General features: G+C 37.0%; 1 protein-coding gene across 11 annotated transcripts in view; it reads right to left on the bottom strand.

The window, feature by feature from the left end:
- Window positions 1–19915, bottom strand: part of DST (dystonin) — a 293848-nt gene that overhangs the window by 115187 nt on the left and 158746 nt on the right. For 10 of the 11 annotated variants that reach the window (XM_061347864.1, XM_061347867.1, XM_061347868.1 and 7 more), the window contains 12 exons: window positions 19543–19697; window positions 19292–19418; window positions 18037–18220; window positions 16882–17039; window positions 16376–16554; window positions 16041–16179; window positions 15016–15209; window positions 12933–13095; window positions 12179–12262; window positions 11976–12083; window positions 11255–11353; window positions 670–804 (listed from right to left, as the gene is read on the bottom strand). In XM_061347864.1, coding sequence (XP_061203848.1) covers window positions 670–804; window positions 11255–11353; window positions 11976–12083; window positions 12179–12262; window positions 12933–13095; window positions 15016–15209; window positions 16041–16179; window positions 16376–16554; window positions 16882–17039; window positions 18037–18220; window positions 19292–19418; window positions 19543–19697 — 1725 coding nt within the window. Of the gene's footprint in view, window positions 1–669; window positions 805–8821; window positions 10334–11254; window positions 11354–11975; window positions 12084–12178; window positions 12263–12932; window positions 13096–15015; window positions 15210–16040; window positions 16180–16375; window positions 16555–16881; window positions 17040–18036; window positions 18221–19291; window positions 19419–19542; window positions 19698–19915 lie in introns of all 11 variants that reach the window. The other variant, XM_061347863.1, reaches the window with a different exon arrangement.

Genomic DNA, 19915 nt, shown 5'->3' with positions numbered 1-19915 from the left:
ACTTTTAAAAAGTCAATAGAGAAACCTGGCCCTCAGACCACTCCTGCCAACTTTCTCCTTCCTTGGTGCCAGGGTAGAAGTTACGAGACTTATTCGCTGAACTATTTCAGGACAAGTGGGAAGACATACAAAGCACCATGCTAGCAGGATGCACTGTCCCTCTAATAAAGGTGGAATTATGGGGTGCAGCATCTAGTTTTGAACTGACATTGTGCAGTGTCACACACCAGGTCTGTAAAAAGCAGCTTGTGTCTCTTCTTGAGTAACATGTTTGCACCCCTAAACACTGTTGTTTGTTGAGAAGTTCAGGTTAGATATAAGGCGGAAGTTCTTTACTGTAAGGGTGGTGAGGCACTGGAACAGGTTGCCTAAAGTGGTAAATGCTCCATCCCTGGCGGTGTTCAAGGCCAGGCTGAAGAGAGTCTTGGGTGACATGGTTTAGCATGAGATGTCCCAGCCCACAGCAGGGGGGTTGGAACTAGATGATCTTAAGGTCCCTTTCAACCCTAACTCTTCTATGATGCACCCAACCCCCACTCACAGCTATGTGAAATTACATCTTTAGTAAGATGTGGAGTGTGATTTGGTCTTTATGGAGTATTTTGTTATTTTAATCAACACAAAAACCTAAAAGAGGAAGTGGTATTTTACTAGAAAACACATGTGTACCTGCTGCTTAGGCAAATCTGTCTTTTCAGCCTTTTCTCCTTCTTCCTTGCTGAGTGTCTTGCTGAGGTTTGACACCCATTTCAGTAAATCCCCAGCTTTCTCAACATGTTCCTTCTTTTCTTCTTCCACTGATTTCTGATGGGCACCATGAATTGTAAAAAACATGTAAATTGTTGGAATATTTAACAGTAATGTCCATAGAAACACAATTCTACCACAATGGCAATATTATAACATAAGCATCAAGTGATTTCTTTTTATTTATCACTATATGCATCACTATGACACTTTGATGTATGAACAAAACTGCCACATAATTATAGACATGAACAAAAGAATTGCTTATATGATTTGTATTTATGATTCATTTAAAAATGATTGATATTAAGAAAAAGTATAGCTTCCCAGCCATTACACAGCAGATAAAATCTAAACATCTGCATATAAAGCATATTTGAATTGCTGCCTTTGCATTACCCTCAAGTGTGAATATGTACAGATAACACGGGATATCAGAATTTTGCAGTTTATGCACACGTATTACTAAATTACAATTAAGAGGAATACATTGCTTTTATGTCTACAGAAAAAAACAATAAAAGTAAAATACTGAGACATTTAATCTCTTTCTGCATAGGAAAGTACATTTCTTTTTACAGTAGTACAATCTCTTAGTAGTTTGAAATTCATCAATACCTAGAAAACATGCTTAAGCCCTTCCACGTACCAGAAGTAAAAATGAAGATATTTTAATGGATTTTTTTACTTTGATAAGTAATTGTAATTCATTTTCCTGCTAGAACATGAAAACAACCTAAATAAAAAAGTTACCTGAAGTGAGAAAAAATGAGGATACTTAGGATGTAAGTAGCCCACTAAAATTAATGGAATATCAGCGTGGAAAATTCACTTCTGTGTACATATTTACTGCACTGCAGATTTAAGCCTTGTATGCTTTACTGCCACTTTTGTAAAATAAATGATGCCAGCAAACTGATTTGTAATATTAAATTAAGTAGCAGGTCACATGAAATACTGCACTGTGATCATTTGCAAAGTGAGAAATCCCTTTCCATTTTTAATATAATGATCTGATTTCTTGTCTCATCTAAATCTACCCATTTTACAATTATGTTAACTTCACCAACCTCACTATTAACTTCTCATTTACGCTACCTATATGTCAGACAAGGCCTTCAGGTAAAGACTGAACACGTAGTCGGCAATTTGAAATTATGAATCTCCCTAAGTTTATCTACATATCTCAACTTTCTAACAAGTAATATCCAATTCCAGTTTTAGCAGTTTATACTAATTAGTGGTTTGTATTAATTAGTTTTACAGTAACTCATGACTGCTTTAGAAAACACCATTTATGGTTTTCCACAAAGGCCACCATAGATCTTTTTTATGACTTGAATAGTTTAAAAGCAGGCTCCAAAATGAGTACTAATATACTTATTCCACTATGAATTATAATAGAGACTGGAAATTCCTGTTTTCATGGGCTGAGCTGCTTCTAACAATCGCAGCCCAGTGTGGCAATCAAAAACAGCTCTCTCTAAAGCTTCTTTGTAGGTTACTTTCTTCTTTGTTTTGGGGCATGTTAAAGCTTTAACATGCAATTTTTCATCTTTCATCTTTGTAGCTGTGACAGCATCAATAATACCACTCTTGATTGCATTTTCCATTGTTAATCTGGAATGAGACTTTGGATCTATCAATCCACCAGTCAAGTACTGATACTCCAGGCAGCGCATTCCCAATTCTTTGTCTACAGCATTTAAGTTCATAGCTTCAACAGCTGACATAACTGTGTTCTTTACAGGGTGAATGATCCCAGTGAAGATCAGTTCACACTGCTGCATGTGCTTGGCACATCCATCATCAATTAACTCCCTTTGCAAAGCTTCTGAAACGCTGTACTTTTTCCCAGTGAACGGATCAATTATGCCTCCTGTACTAACCTGAGCTTCAAGACATCGGAGGGCAGTAACCCTATCTACCAAGTTTTTGCGTGAGGCTTTTAAGACTGGAATTCTTTCATTGGTTTCAGAAAGCCAGAACCCTGCAACAGGACTGTTTAAATCTTTATTTGGCTGTGAACTGCTAGCTAAAATATCACCAAACTCATTAGCTGTAATTAAACCCTCCTTATATTTATTGACTAATGCTCTGCCAATTCTACCCTGATTTAAGGTCTCCTCGATATTAAACTGTACACCAGTTTTAAGATCTGTAAGCAAAAGAAAAGAATTCCCATCAGAATCAAAACATGTGGACTCCTTCCAATCAAATTCCTGTTTTGAAAGCTCAAGATAAGTAGCTTTATCAACACAATTTTTTTTATAAGCCTCATATGAAGTCATTTCAGCTCCTGTTTCAACATCTACTACAGAAATTTTGTGACTTTTCTCTGCTGATGAGCTGCTTATTTTCCTTTCACCAACTGGAAGCAGAAAGCATTTACCGCTTACACTGAACACACACATTTTCAGGAGATCACAGTAGTACATCGCTTTCCTGTTGTTTGGATTGTGAAAACATTTTGCATTACTAGAAGGTTCATAAAGAAATTTTAAAGTTGTGTTATTTAGCAAACCAAGCTGCACTGCGGTTTCTGGCATCACACGGACACTTCTGACAGGATCAATGACCCCTCCACTTGCAATCTGAGCCTCGAGGATATTTTTGCCTTTTTGTCTTTCTAAGAGTCGAGCTTCCATAGCCTGATACACAGACATCACCTTCCCAGAACAGCAATAGCCCAAAACAGCTTTCTCTGCCTCATGCAGTCTGCTCTTGAATTCAGTATCTGCAAGCCCTCTAACAATCGAATCGTCAACAGAGAATTTCTGACCTGTTGTGGGATCAATGATAAAACCAGTAGCTGCTTGGGCCTCTAATAATGCTAATGCCCATGCTTTTCCTATGATTCTTCTTTTTGCTGCTGCAGCAAAAGAAAGTATCTCTTTGCTGGATTCAAGGTACAGCCCAGCTATAGCTGTAGGTTTAGTTAAAAATTTTTCAAGACTTTTCTGAACCTCATCAATAGTTTTCTGCCCTGAAAGAAGCTGCTCAACTGTGAGCCTGTCTAAAAGTTTAACTTCGGTCAACTGTCTGGCAGTGACATCACGCCGGAGACCTTGAAATTTAATATTATCATATTCCTCTGTGAAATACTCCAACTGAGTAGCATCATCATCAGTTTTCAGACTCTCTCCCCCTAAGAAAGAGCTCATCTTTGCAAAGTCTTCTTTCCTAAACCCTTCGGATGTTTTGTATCCCTCAAGCATTCTCTCTTCAGTACCAAAAGTCTTGTCATTTTCTTGGTTTAATGTTGTGACTTCAACATGCATGTCATACTGCTTGTTCTTCACTATCTGTAAATACGAATTTTTTGACACAGTGAGAATCTGAAGAACTATGTAGTACATAATACACTCCTAAATCCACCACCAGAGAAACAAAAGGGAGAATCTGAATGTAAATCATGAAGGAGAATTGCTACTAGCATTGCAGAGTAGAGAAATATAGATAACTAGATTTTTAAAGTGCATTTGCCATTTCAAATACTTATTCAATAACAGGAATATGGCTAGACTAAGCAACAACTGTTGTTTGTTACATGAACTTCACGCTGTTAATCAAAGCTCATTTAGACAAAAAATGATACATGGTGTATGTGAGTTCCTATTTCCAACACAAACTTTTAAAATAACGTGTGTCTTAGATATTAACAAACCTCCCACAAATGTATAATAAAAAGGTTTTTGTGTCATGTAAGAATGAAGGGGTTCCCTTCACCAAGGCAAGAACATAAGAAACATTAGAGAGAATACAGAATAGTAATAAAGTATAACTAAAAACAAAGCAACAGACTAGTTAAAACCAGCACCACTGAAAGGCAAACCCTCACAAAATGTAGTGTGTACCTCCAAGGGATGCAGTTTTACCACTCCTAATTCATGTTTCATGTCTTCTCCAGGTCTAATAGTTTGTCTGGAACTGTGTAGGTTCCTGTTCCTCAGTGTATCCCATTCAGACGTTCCAGAGATTTGGCTTCCCTTATCAAAAGTTATCTCAAACTGTGTACTTGTTTGAGAAATGAACTCTGTAAATTGTGGGCTTGAATTTTCTTCTCCTGACTGGTTAATCCTTGACACATGGAACTGCACCTCTCTCGGTATCGTATCGTCAGCACTCACGTACAATGTATTTCCTTCTATCTGGTCAGATTTAAAACCTGCTCTTTCCTGCTTCTGATTTAAAACCTGACCTCTCTGTCTTAACAAAGGTGAGCTAGGTTTTGAATGTGGAGGAAGCTGCTCAAATTCTCGAGCCGTGGTGCCACTCAGGTAATTGAAATCATTCCCTCTTCTCTCACAGCTAAATTTAAATCCACAATCTTGGAGTTTATTATTTTGCTGAACTTCATCCTGAAACAAAAGAAACCTGTGTTCACTCTCCCTAAGCTGCACATCCATTTTGTGTTTCAAGCTCTCAACTGTGTGCTTCTGCACTTCCAATTCTTCCTCAAGTCTCCTGCATTTCTGGTGATAGTCCATTTCAGCCTGCTTCCCTTGCTGTAGCTGTTCCTGACATTTTTTAAGCCTTTCTTGCAGATCTTCCATCTGTACCTTGTACAGCATGATGTTTTCCTCAGCCATATGCTTTTCCTGCTGAAGAGCAACACATTCTAGCTTTATGTCAGAAATGTCCCTTTCTGTGATGCTATGGGATTCCAGTAATTTTTCAACTTTCTTCCTAAATTCCTCTGCAGAGTGTTTAAATTTAACGGATTCTTCCTGAAACAGAATCATCTTCTTGCGTGCCATTTGTTCATCCAGAGTCTTTTGATGGAGTTCATCCTGTAATTTTTTTAATTTACTACTTAGCTCTTGTATATGAGCTTGTTGTAGTTGTATCTTCTGCTCACTCATTCCCTTTTCCATAGTTAGAGCATTTATTTGCACATTTAGATTTTTAACTTCCCGGTCAGTGGTTAGGGTGGAAGCACTTTGTTTATCACATTTTTGTTTATATTCATTAGCCAAAGCTTTTGCTTTTGCTAGATCAACTTCTAGGCTTTTTATTTTACATATGAATTCTTGCTCAATTATTGTTTGCTTGTGCAATTGTTCATTTGTTGTATGCAGTTGTTCTTTGAAACCATCTGCTAGGGATTTTAATGCATCATTTTTCCTCTGAATACTTTGTTTTTCCAAAGTCATCCTCTCTGATTCAGACTGAATTTGCTTCATTAGTAGTTTTGTATCAGTATTCCATTTATTAAGGTCTTCTATCTTTCGTTTCAATGTTTCTGACACATGATTACTTTTGGCTAATTCACTCTTCAGCATCTGAATTTCCTGCTGGTTTTCTTTCTCTACTTTTGCTTTTTGAAGCAATTGTTCTTGAATTTTCTCATATTGGTCTTGAAGATTATTTGCTTCTCCTTTGCATGACTGTGTTTTGTGTTCAGCTGCCAGCTTCTCTTTTTGAAGAGAACTGATTTGTGAATTTAAATGTTTGATAGTGATTTCACTTTTTGCCTTTGATCTAGTTAGTTCCTCTACTTCTCTTTTTAATTGTGTCTTTTCTTGCTGAACAGATTTCAGCTCCTCCTCATAGTTCATCTTAATTTTCTTGAGATCTACAGCTTCTTGCATCACCTCTTCAGCTTTATCTGTGGTTCTATGTAGCTGCTTGTCCAGTTCTTTCAGTCGCTGCAAATACCCCTGCTCTACTTGGTCTTTTTCCTCTAACTTAATTTTTAGGCATTTAAGTTCACTATTGACTTTGTCTAGTTTTTCTTTTAATAACCGAGACTTTTCTTCTGTTGATGATTTCTGAAGCTCAATTTCATTCAGATCATATTTCAGGTCTTTAATAGTTTTATCAGCTTTTCTGTTAGCAAGGATTAGTTCATCTATCTTTTGTCTAAGCTCTTCTACCTTTCTGGCTTCTTGCTTCTTCTGGAAACTTGCGATTTCAGAATTAGTTCTACACTGGCTGCCTTGCCCAGCTGCCGAAGTTGGCAGAGAAGTTTCTCTACTTACAGAGTACCTGCCTTCAACAACTTTCCCTCTGGCTTCGGTTTTCTCTCTCTCTTGCAGCTTTATTTCTAATAGGCTCCCTTTAAATTCGAGGTCTTGCTCCATTTGCTTTATCAGTTTCATAAGTTTCTCCTCTCCTTCTGTTTTTTTCTTCAGCTCCTCCATTAAGTTTCTTTTTTGTTGCTCTAAATCATGAAGATTAGTATCTTTTCTTCTTAGATGCTCTTCAAGGTTTCGTCTGGTAAAGGTGCTTTCTTCTATTTGATTTCGAAAAGCACGAAGGTTTTCTTCCAGTATACTTCTTTGAGTCTCTGCCTGCAAAATGAGCTGCCTTACACGCTCCAACTCCTCCTCTGCATCTGCTTTCTCCTTCTCAATGTTCTCTAGATCCCTACGACACTGCTTTGCCTCTTGCTCAGCCTTGGTCTTCTGAAGACAGATCTCTTCCATGTCCTGTTGCTGCTTCTTCCGCTCTTTTTCTGCGGCTGCCTTAACTTTAGGGAGCTCCTGTTCCACTTGGAACTTTTGTTTCTTCACATCCTCCAACATCTGCTCAAGGTTTTTTACCTTTCCCATGAGTCTTCTGTTCTCATCAATTGTGCTATTTTGCTGTGCCTTTAGATCTGAGTATGCCTCACGCACTGATGCTTCCTTATTCTTTAAAATCTGTGGAAGAATGAGATACATTGATATACACTTTTTGTAATACAGCATATGAAATGTTAGGCTCTTTGAAAAGCAGAATGGAAAATACTTACTTGCATATATATGGTACGTCCAGAAAGTAGGATGAGCAGTTCCCACCACCATCAGCCTTCAGGAAGTTACCACTAGCCAAATATGAAACCCTTCATAAAGATCCACAAAGTGAGGAAGTCCTGAAGCCTTTCACTGCAGTCAGGTGCCTCCTAGCGGTAAGCAGCATCAAACAACACCTTGCATGTGCTTTGTCTCCAAACAAATAGGTAGAGCAAACACTGAGCCAAACACTATGCACAAGAATTCCCAAAGCAAAAGTGGCCTACCATTTCTGCATCAGTTCAGCAGGAATTAGGAGGATTTTATGCTTGTAAGCAATAATCACACAAGAGAAGTTCGGAAATCCCATCCAAGGAGCAAAGCAATACAGAGATACAGCCAAGATGCACCAGCTCCAGAAACTGAAGTATTTAAACTGCAGTACACCTATGCTTTGTAGTGTGCTCCACAGTCCCAGTGCCTCCACTGCCTCAGCTGGGGGGACTGGTAGGAGCACAGTTACTCTACAGTGTAGACACAGAAGTATAAACATGGTAATTTGTAAAATCCTAGTGAAAACCAGTCAGCTAGTATTCTCCATATGCTGGCAGATCAAGGGAAACCCATACAAGTACTCACCAGTAATAATACAGTTGACATTATACCTACCTCCCCTTCATTAGCACTGTTACAGTGTTAGTTACCAAATGTGAGCTAACATGAGCTAAGAACACACATTCTTATGATCATATAAACATGAAATGAAGGGTAAATATAGCAACATTTTCAAATAAACAAAATGTTGGGTTAGCTCAAGTTTTACCATATTTACTTATTTATCATATAATACACAAAACATTTCCTAAAAGGCTAATGCAAAGGCAGCTTCTTCAGTTCCTCTCCATATTTCCATGTCAGAATTTTGACTAGATCCAACAGATATAAAACATTTAAACTGGTTTCTTATAAATCTTCTTTATGCTCCCACGCATACAAAATTTAATGTATTATGCTTCAAAATCAAGAACTAAAGTAAAGATACAGTCAAAACCTGTATTTTGGTAGCTTCCATTATCTCTACTGAAAATGGCTGAGAATCAGCTGGGTGCAGAAAAGATGGTAATTAAATAGTAATACAAAATAAACAAAAACAATTTATAGAACTTAAAAAATTTAAGGATCACAAAATGCATAGTAATTAATATATCATTTGTATAGTCATTGTTTAAATTCTGTCCAATCAATTTTAAATCACTTGACCTTGACATATTATCAGATTCAGATGTTGATTTGTGTTGGTTTAGAATCATTGTTAAATTAACTGTTTTATTTGCATTGCATAAAAACTCTGATACCTTAATATAAGTTGTGCTCCTTTTTTCTTCATTGTCACTGTCTCTTTTTTTTTGCTTTTCTTTTTTTTCAAGAGAGGCTTTTTTCCCTGCTTTTTCACAGGATGCTTCCTGGACTTCAGTGTTTTTCCCAAGTCCCTTCGTGCTATGGCCCTTATCTCTATTGTACCTTTCTGCAACCAGCAATAAATCTTTATATTTCTTCTTCTCACTTCCTTTCTCTTTGCGACTCAAAAGCTTTTTTGCTAATCCATGTTCTGATAATGGAAAATCATCCTCTCCTTTACAAATTATTTCTGAGAGGGCTATATTTGTATTTAAATCACCAGCACTTCCTAACAATCCTGTCCCTAAACTTGGATCATCCTGCACCGGCGATACTTCAAAATTTACCTGATACGACTCAGGAACTTTTGCTGCATACTGATTCCTCACAGTATTTCTTGAAGAAACAAGCAAAATTTCTTGCATTGCACTCTTGGCTTCATTTGGATTTAAATTTGATTTTTGCAGGATTTTGTTTTCTGCTATGAAGTAACTTTTATCCAGAGATGCTCTGTGCAGTTTGTTTGTGTCCCTTTCAACATCACCAGAAATGCCTGCATTGCTCATCAACTGCAAATTTAACTCTGTTTTTTCACTCCTCTTGCACACTGCTAGCTCTCTGAAAGAGGATGTAACTTTCTCTAAAGGTATTGCATCCCTTACACCTGAGTTACCTCTTTCACCAAGCACTTGAAACTCTCTGTCTTCAGAGTTTAAAGTGTTACAACTATTACTTTCTGTAAAGCAATGTTCTTTATGTTGACTTTCAAAACTAATTCTTGCTGAAAGATCTTGATGCTTGTCCAGGACATGCTTCCCCGTTTTTGGAGTAACTTCACCTCTCTTCACTGTTAGCTCAAAGTTAGTTTCTGATTGCATCTCACACTCTTCCTTTGTCAAAACGTCACTCCTTGCCTTTCCTGAAAACTTTTTTCCTGTGGTTTTGTGTATCATTACCACTTCAGGCAACTTTAATATTCCCTCTGTTTTGTGTCTCTCTCCACTGAGAATTTTCTCATTTAACATTTCACCAGGATTGCTACTGACACAAATCTCAGCTGAAACAAAACAACCTTTTCTATAATTTTCTTCTTTGATTTGATTACTAAACCCCATTAAATTCTCTTGCTCTGTATGCAACTTATATTCACTATTGCCACTAACACTACTTTCTTGACCACTGGAAGTTAAAATTTGCTTTGATGTTCTATCAGTTTTGATTTCATCATATGCATTTACATCTAATTTTCTTCTGTCCATTTCCAATTTATTTTCTGTGTGTTCAGGTATACTGGAAGAATTATCTTTTTGCAAATATTCCACATCCAACATGCTTTCATCAGATGCATTTGCCTCTCTGAATTCAACAGCTTCACTACATCCCAAACGTTGAAAGACTTCAGCTGACTTCACAGGTGTCTGGAGTTCACTCCTCTGGCAAGCTCCGAGCATTACAGCACATGGAATAAACTGAGAGATCATGGAAACCATCTTACTTTTTCCTTATTCTGTGCATTGTTAATGCTATTACTGAGAGTTAGGAAGAAAGACTGGTGTGGAAGAAAAATCTTGGAACAATCACAGACTTCAGAGGTAACCCCAGAAGAAAAAACATATCATTCCTCCTTTGAAAAGGACTACTCATTTTCTGATTTGCTTAAAGAATGACTGTATAACCTCTTTTGGAGAGAAACATTTCAAGAGAAAATGAAGATTTTAAAAGTATTATCTTCTCATCTATTGGGAAGGTTGACTCTGCAGCACGCGTGCATTTCGAGTAATTTTTCTGCTCAATTTCAGTAACCTATTCTTGTTAATAAGACTCTACCTTAAGCTTAAATAAGGGATTCCTAGGGGTCAGCTGTCTGACCCCAGGGAATCAATACACTAGAAAGGTAGAAGGAAGAAAATATATAAGCATGTCAAAGAAACTTCAGAAAATAGTTCATAGGGCATCACACCTCCTGTTTAAAGAACTTTCTTATACGTTGTTAAGTGGACCAGAATGCATACTGTGGAGTATTAAGGCCTGCATAGGATATAAACAGTGCATGCACACTAAAGTTGCCCTCATCTTAATGTCAGCTTTTATTCAAAAGATCAAGCACTAAAATATTTAACTATTAAAATGTACTATATGCAACTACATCTCCATAAGAATTTAGTGAATCATATGACCCTTCTAGCTGGAAGAACTGGTAAAATGCATGGATGGTATAGGATTTGCTAATCTGAATGTTAATGGCGTAATTTAACATTCCTATCCTCCTGTATAAGGAATTCTAGTCTTTCATATCTGCTGCTAAATTTGTGAGTAATTCCAACAGGTATATTTCTCTTCGTATGCCTGGCTGGTATTTTTGCTTAGTTGGCTGCCAGGGGATGACCTACCTCTTCCTCTTCCAGTCTTTTCAAAGAGTCACCTGCAAACTTAATGTACTGTGTCATCAAGGTCACTAAGGCAGTGTAACGAGTCCTTAAATCCATGAACTGTACAGAAACAAAGAGGTAGGGAGAGACAGAGGGAAATACATTATCCTTCCAAGTGATAAACACTACTCTAGAAACCATCCCAATTTTGATTCCAAAATCATGACTGTGGAATCTGAAGTCCTACTCTTGATTCCAAAGTTGAATGCAATCAACAGGCTGCACTTGCATAAGTAAATCCTAAGAATCTATGAGGATAGCTATAAGGGGAAGAAACAGAAAACAATGTTTTGACTTCACAGTCACTTGATTTTTAGCTTCTTGTAAGAACAGGGTATAAGGAGGCCAAACAGTGCTGGTCACTATTCCTCTCAGTTAGCAGGAAAGCAGATTCATCTTTACCAAGATCCAGCCCAGATATAGTTCTAAACACTTTTACTGAGGTACATTTCTCATATAAATTTTTTATAATTCAACAGCAATGTACTGTCTCATTATCCAGGTACTCCATAATGACCATTAGAATATTTATTGCATCACATACCTATACAGAAAAAATAATCTGCTTGGGCTACCCTATTTAATCACTCATAAATCCTAAATCTCATTCTTGTGTTTATTTTGTTTTAAGCAAAGAGTCAAAATCCCCACACATTTTTCCTGTAATAAGAAATCCATTTACCTCTTGAATAATGACATCTGATGAGCTTTGCATTCTTCTGCGTTTTACTGGAGATTTTTGCTGGGAGTCAACCATAGCTCTGTAGGTCATAGTCTGCAACTCATAGTCCTGCAAAAAGAGAAAACAAGCAAAGTGATTGGCATTCCACATGCTACTTACACGTGAAAAAAAAAAAGGATTCTAAGTATGACTTTATTTATTACCTTCACTGCAGCTGAGTATTGTTCTGAATACTTCTGACATTCATCTATTTTGCTTTGTTTCATTTCAATCTCAGAAACCAGCATCTGTAAAATATGAATCCACATCGTCTGAAATTACTATTACTATTTGCATTTCCATTTCATCAGACATCATAAAGTTTACATGATACGCTCATTTCCATGCATGTACATATGGTGAAACCTATGTCCTGGGCTTTGTCAGGCTTACAGTACAGAAGCAGTGAAAAAAACCTGCCAGGTTTAATAGCTGGTGAGAGAATTTAAAACTAAATCAGGAATATACCATTAAATGCATATAATTTATTATTCTGTCTCTTATTTAAGCTGCATTTCCATCTTGCAGGAGACAGTCACTTAGTCTAGCTCTGCTTCCATGAAAATATTTCTACAACCATAAATACCAAGAGCAGTATTGAATAAAAACTGATGTGATAAGTAAGAGTCCAGAATTTTAGTTACTCTGCAAGGTTTTAACTCTTCTCACAGATTACAGGACCAAAACAATCTTATCTATAAAAAGGCAATAGTCAGTGAGTGACATGTACATGACACTATCTACGTTATAAATGCGAAAACATAAAAGCTGGCAATGACTTAGAATTTTTACAGTTTAAGGGCTGAGGGATACAATGACCCCATATCAAGAAATATGACTGACAGCACTGTGTTAAACTGATGTTTTAATTATCCAGTCATCCTTTGTTGCTTTTCTACAATGAAATCTCTTTCATACCTTATGCTGGTTCAACTGCTTAGCCAATGCTTTGCTATTTTCAGGATGGATTTCTTGAATTTTTCGCTGAGTATCTTCCACTTGTTGAATCCAAGTGTCCAAAGAATTGTAAGCATCTTTGTAATACTTCAGAGATTTATTAATACCTTCTAAGTCACGCAACCTGATTTTATTTTAGAAAATAAGACAAAGGGGGGAAGATGAGTATTAAAGACAAGAAGTGCAACACTAAACCAGAGCCTTAAAGGCTTTGGAAGCTTTAGGTCTGCTATAGCTCACACTATAAGGATACTAAAATAACACTAACTAAAGAGTAATTAAACTTCTCACACACCAAGATTCTCAGCAGAGATCCTACTACAGAAGAAACTCTGCATATATTCCTTATTAGTGAGCTGAATTGCTTGAAACTCCATGAGCACAGGAAACCCCAAGCAAGAGAGCAGGCTCTGCAAAAGCCATTAATTCTGTTCTAAGAAGCAAGAGTATTTCAAATGTGACCTATGTGAATCAGAGAGGAGTGTGCTGTGCTGGAGTTAAGTAGTTATTCATCACAACCTGTGCCTCCCACAAAACCACAGGAGTTACACTAAAGGTAAAGCCTTTCAATATTCTAAAATGCAAAAGCAACTCATCCTGCAAGTCCATTTTTAAATCTATTTTTGACCTGTGAGTGGTGTGTTTTTTTTGAAAGTTGCTTCCATACTGATGAGAACACTGACAGTTTTTCTTTCCTTACACCATACTTCAAAGATCATATAAACATGACCACTTCAAAATGCTGCAGGGTAAACATACTTATTAAACAATTTCTTATAGCTTAACTTGGAATTAATACTTGTCATCGTTCTAGCGCTGTTCTAAAGATGCCACAAGGAGACTGCAAAAGAGCAGAGGAAACTCAGATTTCGCACTTCAGCATGTTTTAAAGCTAATAACCATGGAAAAGAGAAAGGATCATGGTAACTGCAGCCAATATTTGTACACGTTTTATATAATGATCATCAGTGTCAAACTGTTAGGAAGCAGCAGAGCAAACTTTTGCAGAAAGCAGCTTGTTTACAGCTCCATGATGCAACTACTGCAATCTGTCCTATTGACACTAGAAGCCACTATGTATTAACAGTAACTTTTTGTCATCCTCTATTCAGGATATAGTCCTGTGAAGAAAGCATGTGGTTCACATTGGCACTCTGAGGAAATAAGGACACTTCAGTACCTTACAGATGATAAAACTACTGTTTTATCATTTAAACTATGCCATGCTATCAATGAAAAATCTGTGGTGGATTTAAAGCTAGCCATTCTGCAGTCAGCTTTAAATGAGTCAGCTTTTACCCATCTTCTTTTCAACTTACAGCAATGTTAAACTGAGGCAATTAAATTAGTTAATTACAAGTGAACAACTTCAGTATTGCACCTGAGTGGCCATTCACGTCTCAGAAAACAAGGGCAAAAATGTGAAAGGTTGTTGTATGAACTTTTTAATCAACAGCACTATCTTTAATTCTCTTGTCAGCAACATCTCAACTGGATATTGAAGCTGCATGGAAACAGTTGCACACCAGAAGAAAATACTGGCACTTCACCAAAAGTTATTGTGACAAAATTATCACGGAAGTCAATGGAAGCTAAGGACTTCCAGACATAGAACTTGAGTTATTAAAAGTGAGTTAACATGAATCCCATCATAATTGATGAGTAAGCTCATCAGTTTAGCCTATCAGAACTGGAGAAAACAGATGGTATTTCCACAGAACAGCACGTCATTTCTGAGGGCTTTTTCTGGAAAGGAAAAAAAAAAAAGGCAGTTTCTCTCTACTGTGTCTCATTAAGCTGTAAGTAAATAAAGTTTCTATATCTTGCTAATCTTTTGGTGCTCAAGAGTCACAGACATTTCCTGTGGAAATGAAAGACAACAGGGGCAACAGCACAGAAAAGGTAAGAATCCTTCACCTTAGTACATTTCACAAGCAGTTCAGAAAACTCTTCTTATTTCAACATTCAATTCAGATTATTCTTCCTCAGAAACAACAAAAGCAGCATAAAACATGAACAGATTATAACAGAAAGTTATACAAACCTATTTTCAATTTGAGAATGAATGTTTTGCCACCTCTCGGCTAACTGATCAACTTTTTCCTTATGCCAGTCAAAGTCAAGATCACGCTCCTTGTGCATTTTAAACATCTGATCACTGATCATCTTTGCCTTCTGCAGTTCATCCTCTAAGGAATGGAACACTTGTCTTTTCTCATCTACTTCAGATCTCCATTGCTAGTATGTGATAAATGATAAATTGTAAATATCTCCTAAATTACGGCACTACTCCATAAATTAGTATTTTGCAAGAGTAAAATGTACAAACGAATAAACGAAAAAATGCCTCAATGAGTATTTTACTTCTGGTTGCTCATACACTGGTCTGAAGCAATTAATTAGCAATTATGAACTGACAAAATAATTCTAACTAGCAGCATCCCCCACAGCACATAGATCAAAATACAAACAGCAAATCACCATGCTTATCTTCTACACTACAGCTTTAAAAAAAAATCAACAGCTAGATGCCAATCATTCTATGTAACAAAAAAGCATTACTCATTATTTGCAATATTAAAATGAGGTATATGCAGCACACAAAAAAAAATGATGAATTTCAACCTCATCCTTTCTGAAAAAGGTCTGCCAAACCTCCTAGGAAACCCTGATTAGTATACCATACCAGCAGCTGGAATGTTATTGTGGCACATTCATATAACAACATATTTATGTTACCTTAAGCATATGTTACTTTCTGAAGAGTCAAAAAATAAGTCTTACGGCAGCATTAAGTGCCATAAGTGAACTCCCATTAGGTGAACTCATGGGAGTTCAGATACTTCAAAGCACTTCCAAACAGCAGGAATGCACATGCAAACTACTCCATTCCTACTATTCCAAAGCTCTCATTTTTTTCTGAGATGTCAATCCTAATACAGGCTTTCTTCCAAATACATAAGACAACTTCTGATAAAAGTACAGCTTAACTAAAACAGGTGTTATAAGACAGATAATTTTCTTATCTTTTTTTAATTTGCCCATGAAAAGGTACCAGCCAACTCTTACCTTCAATGTACCCATCAGGTTTTCAATATTGTTCTTGTCAGCTGTTACAGCCTCTTCCTCACACAACTTAGTTTCGTAGCGTTTTACTAACAATTCTGCTTCTTGGGTATTCTTCAGCACCAATTTTATAGTCTTTAACCTGAAAAACAGTAATTTCCTGTTAACTGAACCATAAATTACAACGTTTAATGCACTTGTATTTCAGCCTTTCCATATCACTTTATACAATATTAAAACATTAACTCCCTTTTCCTTGATCAGTAGTTTTATACCAATATCTTTATTTTGAAGACAAAACTAAACTAAAACATACGTGAAGATGGCCTATTACATACTTATCTATGTAAATGGAAGACATGGAATAAACTTGGTTCATGTTCTGAATAACAACACTGAGCTCAGAGCGCAGAGCAGGGACTGAAGGTGAACCAGCAGCTTGACTGAAAAACTCTTCACATTTATGTGTGATGACTCCCAAGTCATCCTTCAGTCGATCCAGTTCTTTCTTCAGTTCCTGTAAAACGAAAGGTGATTGACAGTGCTTTTATCCTACATCAACCTGATGTATACTCTATCTACCACAATCAGTACAGGTCTGGTCTCCTTCGCTTGTTTTATGTAGACATCATTCATGTTTTAAAAAGGGAACATATGCATAAGAGAGAAACTAACAGCTGCCATTTACTGACATCTGTTTTCTCACAAACACAAGCTTAATCTTTGACTCTTATCTTTCCAAGACGTAGCCAGGAATGTCTGTGGCACACTCAAAACATCTGGATCCATCTCTCTTAAAATAAAATTATTTTCATAGGTAAAACAGCCTTTCTCAGGAGCTCACCTCTTGCTCTGAAATCCTAACCAAGTTTTCATGTACATCATCCCTTTCCACTGGGGTTCGGATCTGCTGTATTAACCGCTCCTCACAACTCTCCAGACGTAGTCTGATATTTCTGACTTCAGAGATGTACAGATTGTAAACAGATTCTTCCTGCTCCTCTGATGAAAGAAACACACACATTAGCAAACAAAGCCATCATGTCATTTTCACCATGTTTTCTAATGAAATGCTTTATAAAAAGTCACTATTCTACAGGTGTTTTCATAACTGGATGAAATCCCACCAGTTTCAATTGGAATTCTGGCTATAAAGCAAACTTTAAGGAACCCTTAAATATTTGCTAGTATTAAATCACCTCCTCAGACATGAAAAATTAGCACACATCTTTGACCATTCATCCCAGACATAGGCACCACCCCTATGCAGACAACTGCTGAACTCAGTGACTGATTTTTTCAGTCAGATGGTATCAGGCACAATACTACAGTAACCCTCCAGGGCTTTTTTCTTTATTTTTAAATCCTCTCTCTCAGATGCACATCTTTCCTTAAGTGTAGCGAATTATGTTGATGCATTAATCAGCTTTGCACTACTGTTATTTCTTTAAGTTATCAGCTACTTGACAGCAAATCAGAACACGTATTTGAGGCCTTCTGTTCTTACTGTACTTAAGAGTCAAGACAGTAGTAACTACAGGTATTCTACGGAGCAAGAAAAATATCTAGGACATTTTCCTTGCCCTAATAGTGTGAAAAAGGTTTCAAGTCCATTATGAACTCAACAAAGTAAGCAAGGTGCATTTCCAGCATTCAAAAAACAAGGAAGGCATGACTAAACAGTGAGCTGTAATGCACAGAATAGATTCTTTGATATTTTTTTTTTGTAGCATTCTGTATATTAAGTAACACATCGATATTTTCACATAGCTCTATATACAGAGTTAAAAAAACTTACGAGCTTCTGTACTGTGTAATTGTGCATACTGTTAAAATTGTGCACAGGCTCTCTAGTTGTTCAGAAGAGCTAGGGCATTAACAGTACAAATACATAAAAAAAAAATGAGTGATTCACTAGAGCTTGTATTCAGAGAGTTGTATCAAGAACTACAATCTCTTTTCTGAGGACATTTTTCTACTGTTCTCAGCTAAGTTTTACCTCTTTCTGCAGACTTCAAAAGCTCTTGATAGTATTGTTTGCAAACATTAACTTCCCTTTCCAGCTGTGCTGTATCGGAGCTTGTAAAGATCTTGGACTCCTGGCTGTCTTCCATAAAATCATTAAAGCGGGACTGCAAATTGCTTAGGACCTGCTGATGTTCACCTGGCAGCATTGTCTTTATCTGCAACAAATTATAAAACCCAAGGCAGGATCAGCAATGACTCACACAGTTCCCTGTGACGCTTTTTATCGAAAACCAACATTGCCCAATTACCAAGATGGTAAAGTCAAAGAATCAAAGCTTGCTTGTTCCTAAGTTGGAGTCCACTTGACAACTGATGGTTTACACCCAACATAAAATCCTTTTTCGTCTTTAATGCCAGCAAAGGGCTGCATCAAGCCAACCCTGTATCAGACTCCATTTCTCCATCTACTGCCACATAGCAACAAGCAACCAGCAGAAGTCATGCAAGTAGGGACACTTCAAGAATTATTTCAGATTCCTTCTTTCAAACAGCAACAGTGGGAAATTCAGTGAAAATGTCATTTTGGGTATTGCAAATATTATTTCAACAGTTTGTGGACAGATAACACCAATGTCGTATAATAAACTGTTGTATAAAATAGTGTTACACTATAAATCTAACATTGTGTAATTCAGTGATCTCAGACACTGTTTTAGCCAGAAAGAACAGCATTTCGATCTGTATCAGTACTTCATTTCTGCCAAAATGATTCTAGCCAGTTATTTAACATCTGAAGTTACAGATATATGTCAGAATCAAAAAAATGCATTATGAAGGAATAAGTGTTCAGCTGAAAGACTGTCACTTCACAGCTGTTCAATCATTAGTAAGAAACTGCAGCACAAGGAAATAATGGGGGCTTTCATGAAGATTAACCTTTGCCTCATGAAGCTAACTAATCTCCCCAGATACTTCCAACATAAATTCAGAAAGCTAGACTCTTGCAGAACAAATTTCACTGATCATTCCTTTCAAGAGATCTTGTCCCTCTGCTGAAAACAGGTGACTAGAGAGATCAGCACAATAAGGGTGGAGGTAGCTCTCATGACACCACCTCTTTTCTGCTTCCCCTAATATATCTGTGTATGGCTGCTTAAATGCAGAATGTTGCACAGTGGTAACCAGCATTCCCACACAGAAGATGAAGATGGCAGCAAATTGTTGGCTATACATTTCTGGGAACTGTAGTGAATGGCTACATGGCCTTTCCCAGACATAGCACATACCGAGGCGACATTGCCAGCTCGAACTGCTTTAATTTCATTTGTCAGGTAATGCCAGGATACCACACTCTTCATGTTTACATGTGACTCGTGCCAAAGGGCCAGAACATTCTGAAATTGCTGTTCAATCCTGAAACATAAAAAGACTCCAACTTTAGATCACAGCAACATATGAAATGGGGAAAAGAAAGTTGTTACTTTAACCCAAGCTTCATATAAATGTATTATTTTAAAGTGTTTTGTTTTCTCCCTACCTGTTAGCTGTATCTATCGCTTCTTTGTTTGGTGGAGGAACTGTAAAGCATACAGATGGAACCATGGCCTCATTACCACTTGGGCTAATGACTTTCCACTTAGCACGATGGGAGTTGTTTGCTAATATACACTCATCATCTTTGTAAATAGTTATCTAGTATTAACAGAAAAGCAGAATAATTTAATTACAAAATACTTCTACAAAGTTCTTCTGTATATGGTGTCAACAAATAAGCAACAGAACAAGAAAACCAATGTTCAACACAAGTATTTGCTCTTGTTCAGTAGGGTGGAAGAAATTAAGAGCCCAGCATTCACCAGGAACATGGTAATTAATGAAACTTTAGCTTAATTCTCACATCTCTAATTTAT

Source organism: Neopsephotus bourkii, unplaced genomic scaffold (genome assembly GCF_033783945.1).
Source record: "Neopsephotus bourkii isolate Nb327-2 ecotype Australia unplaced genomic scaffold, CSIRO-AGI_Nbou_v1 NB_330, whole genome shotgun sequence".
NCBI lineage: Eukaryota > Metazoa > Chordata > Aves > Psittaciformes > Psittacidae > Neopsephotus > Neopsephotus bourkii.
This window is presented reverse-complemented; position numbering and strand designations above follow the sequence as displayed.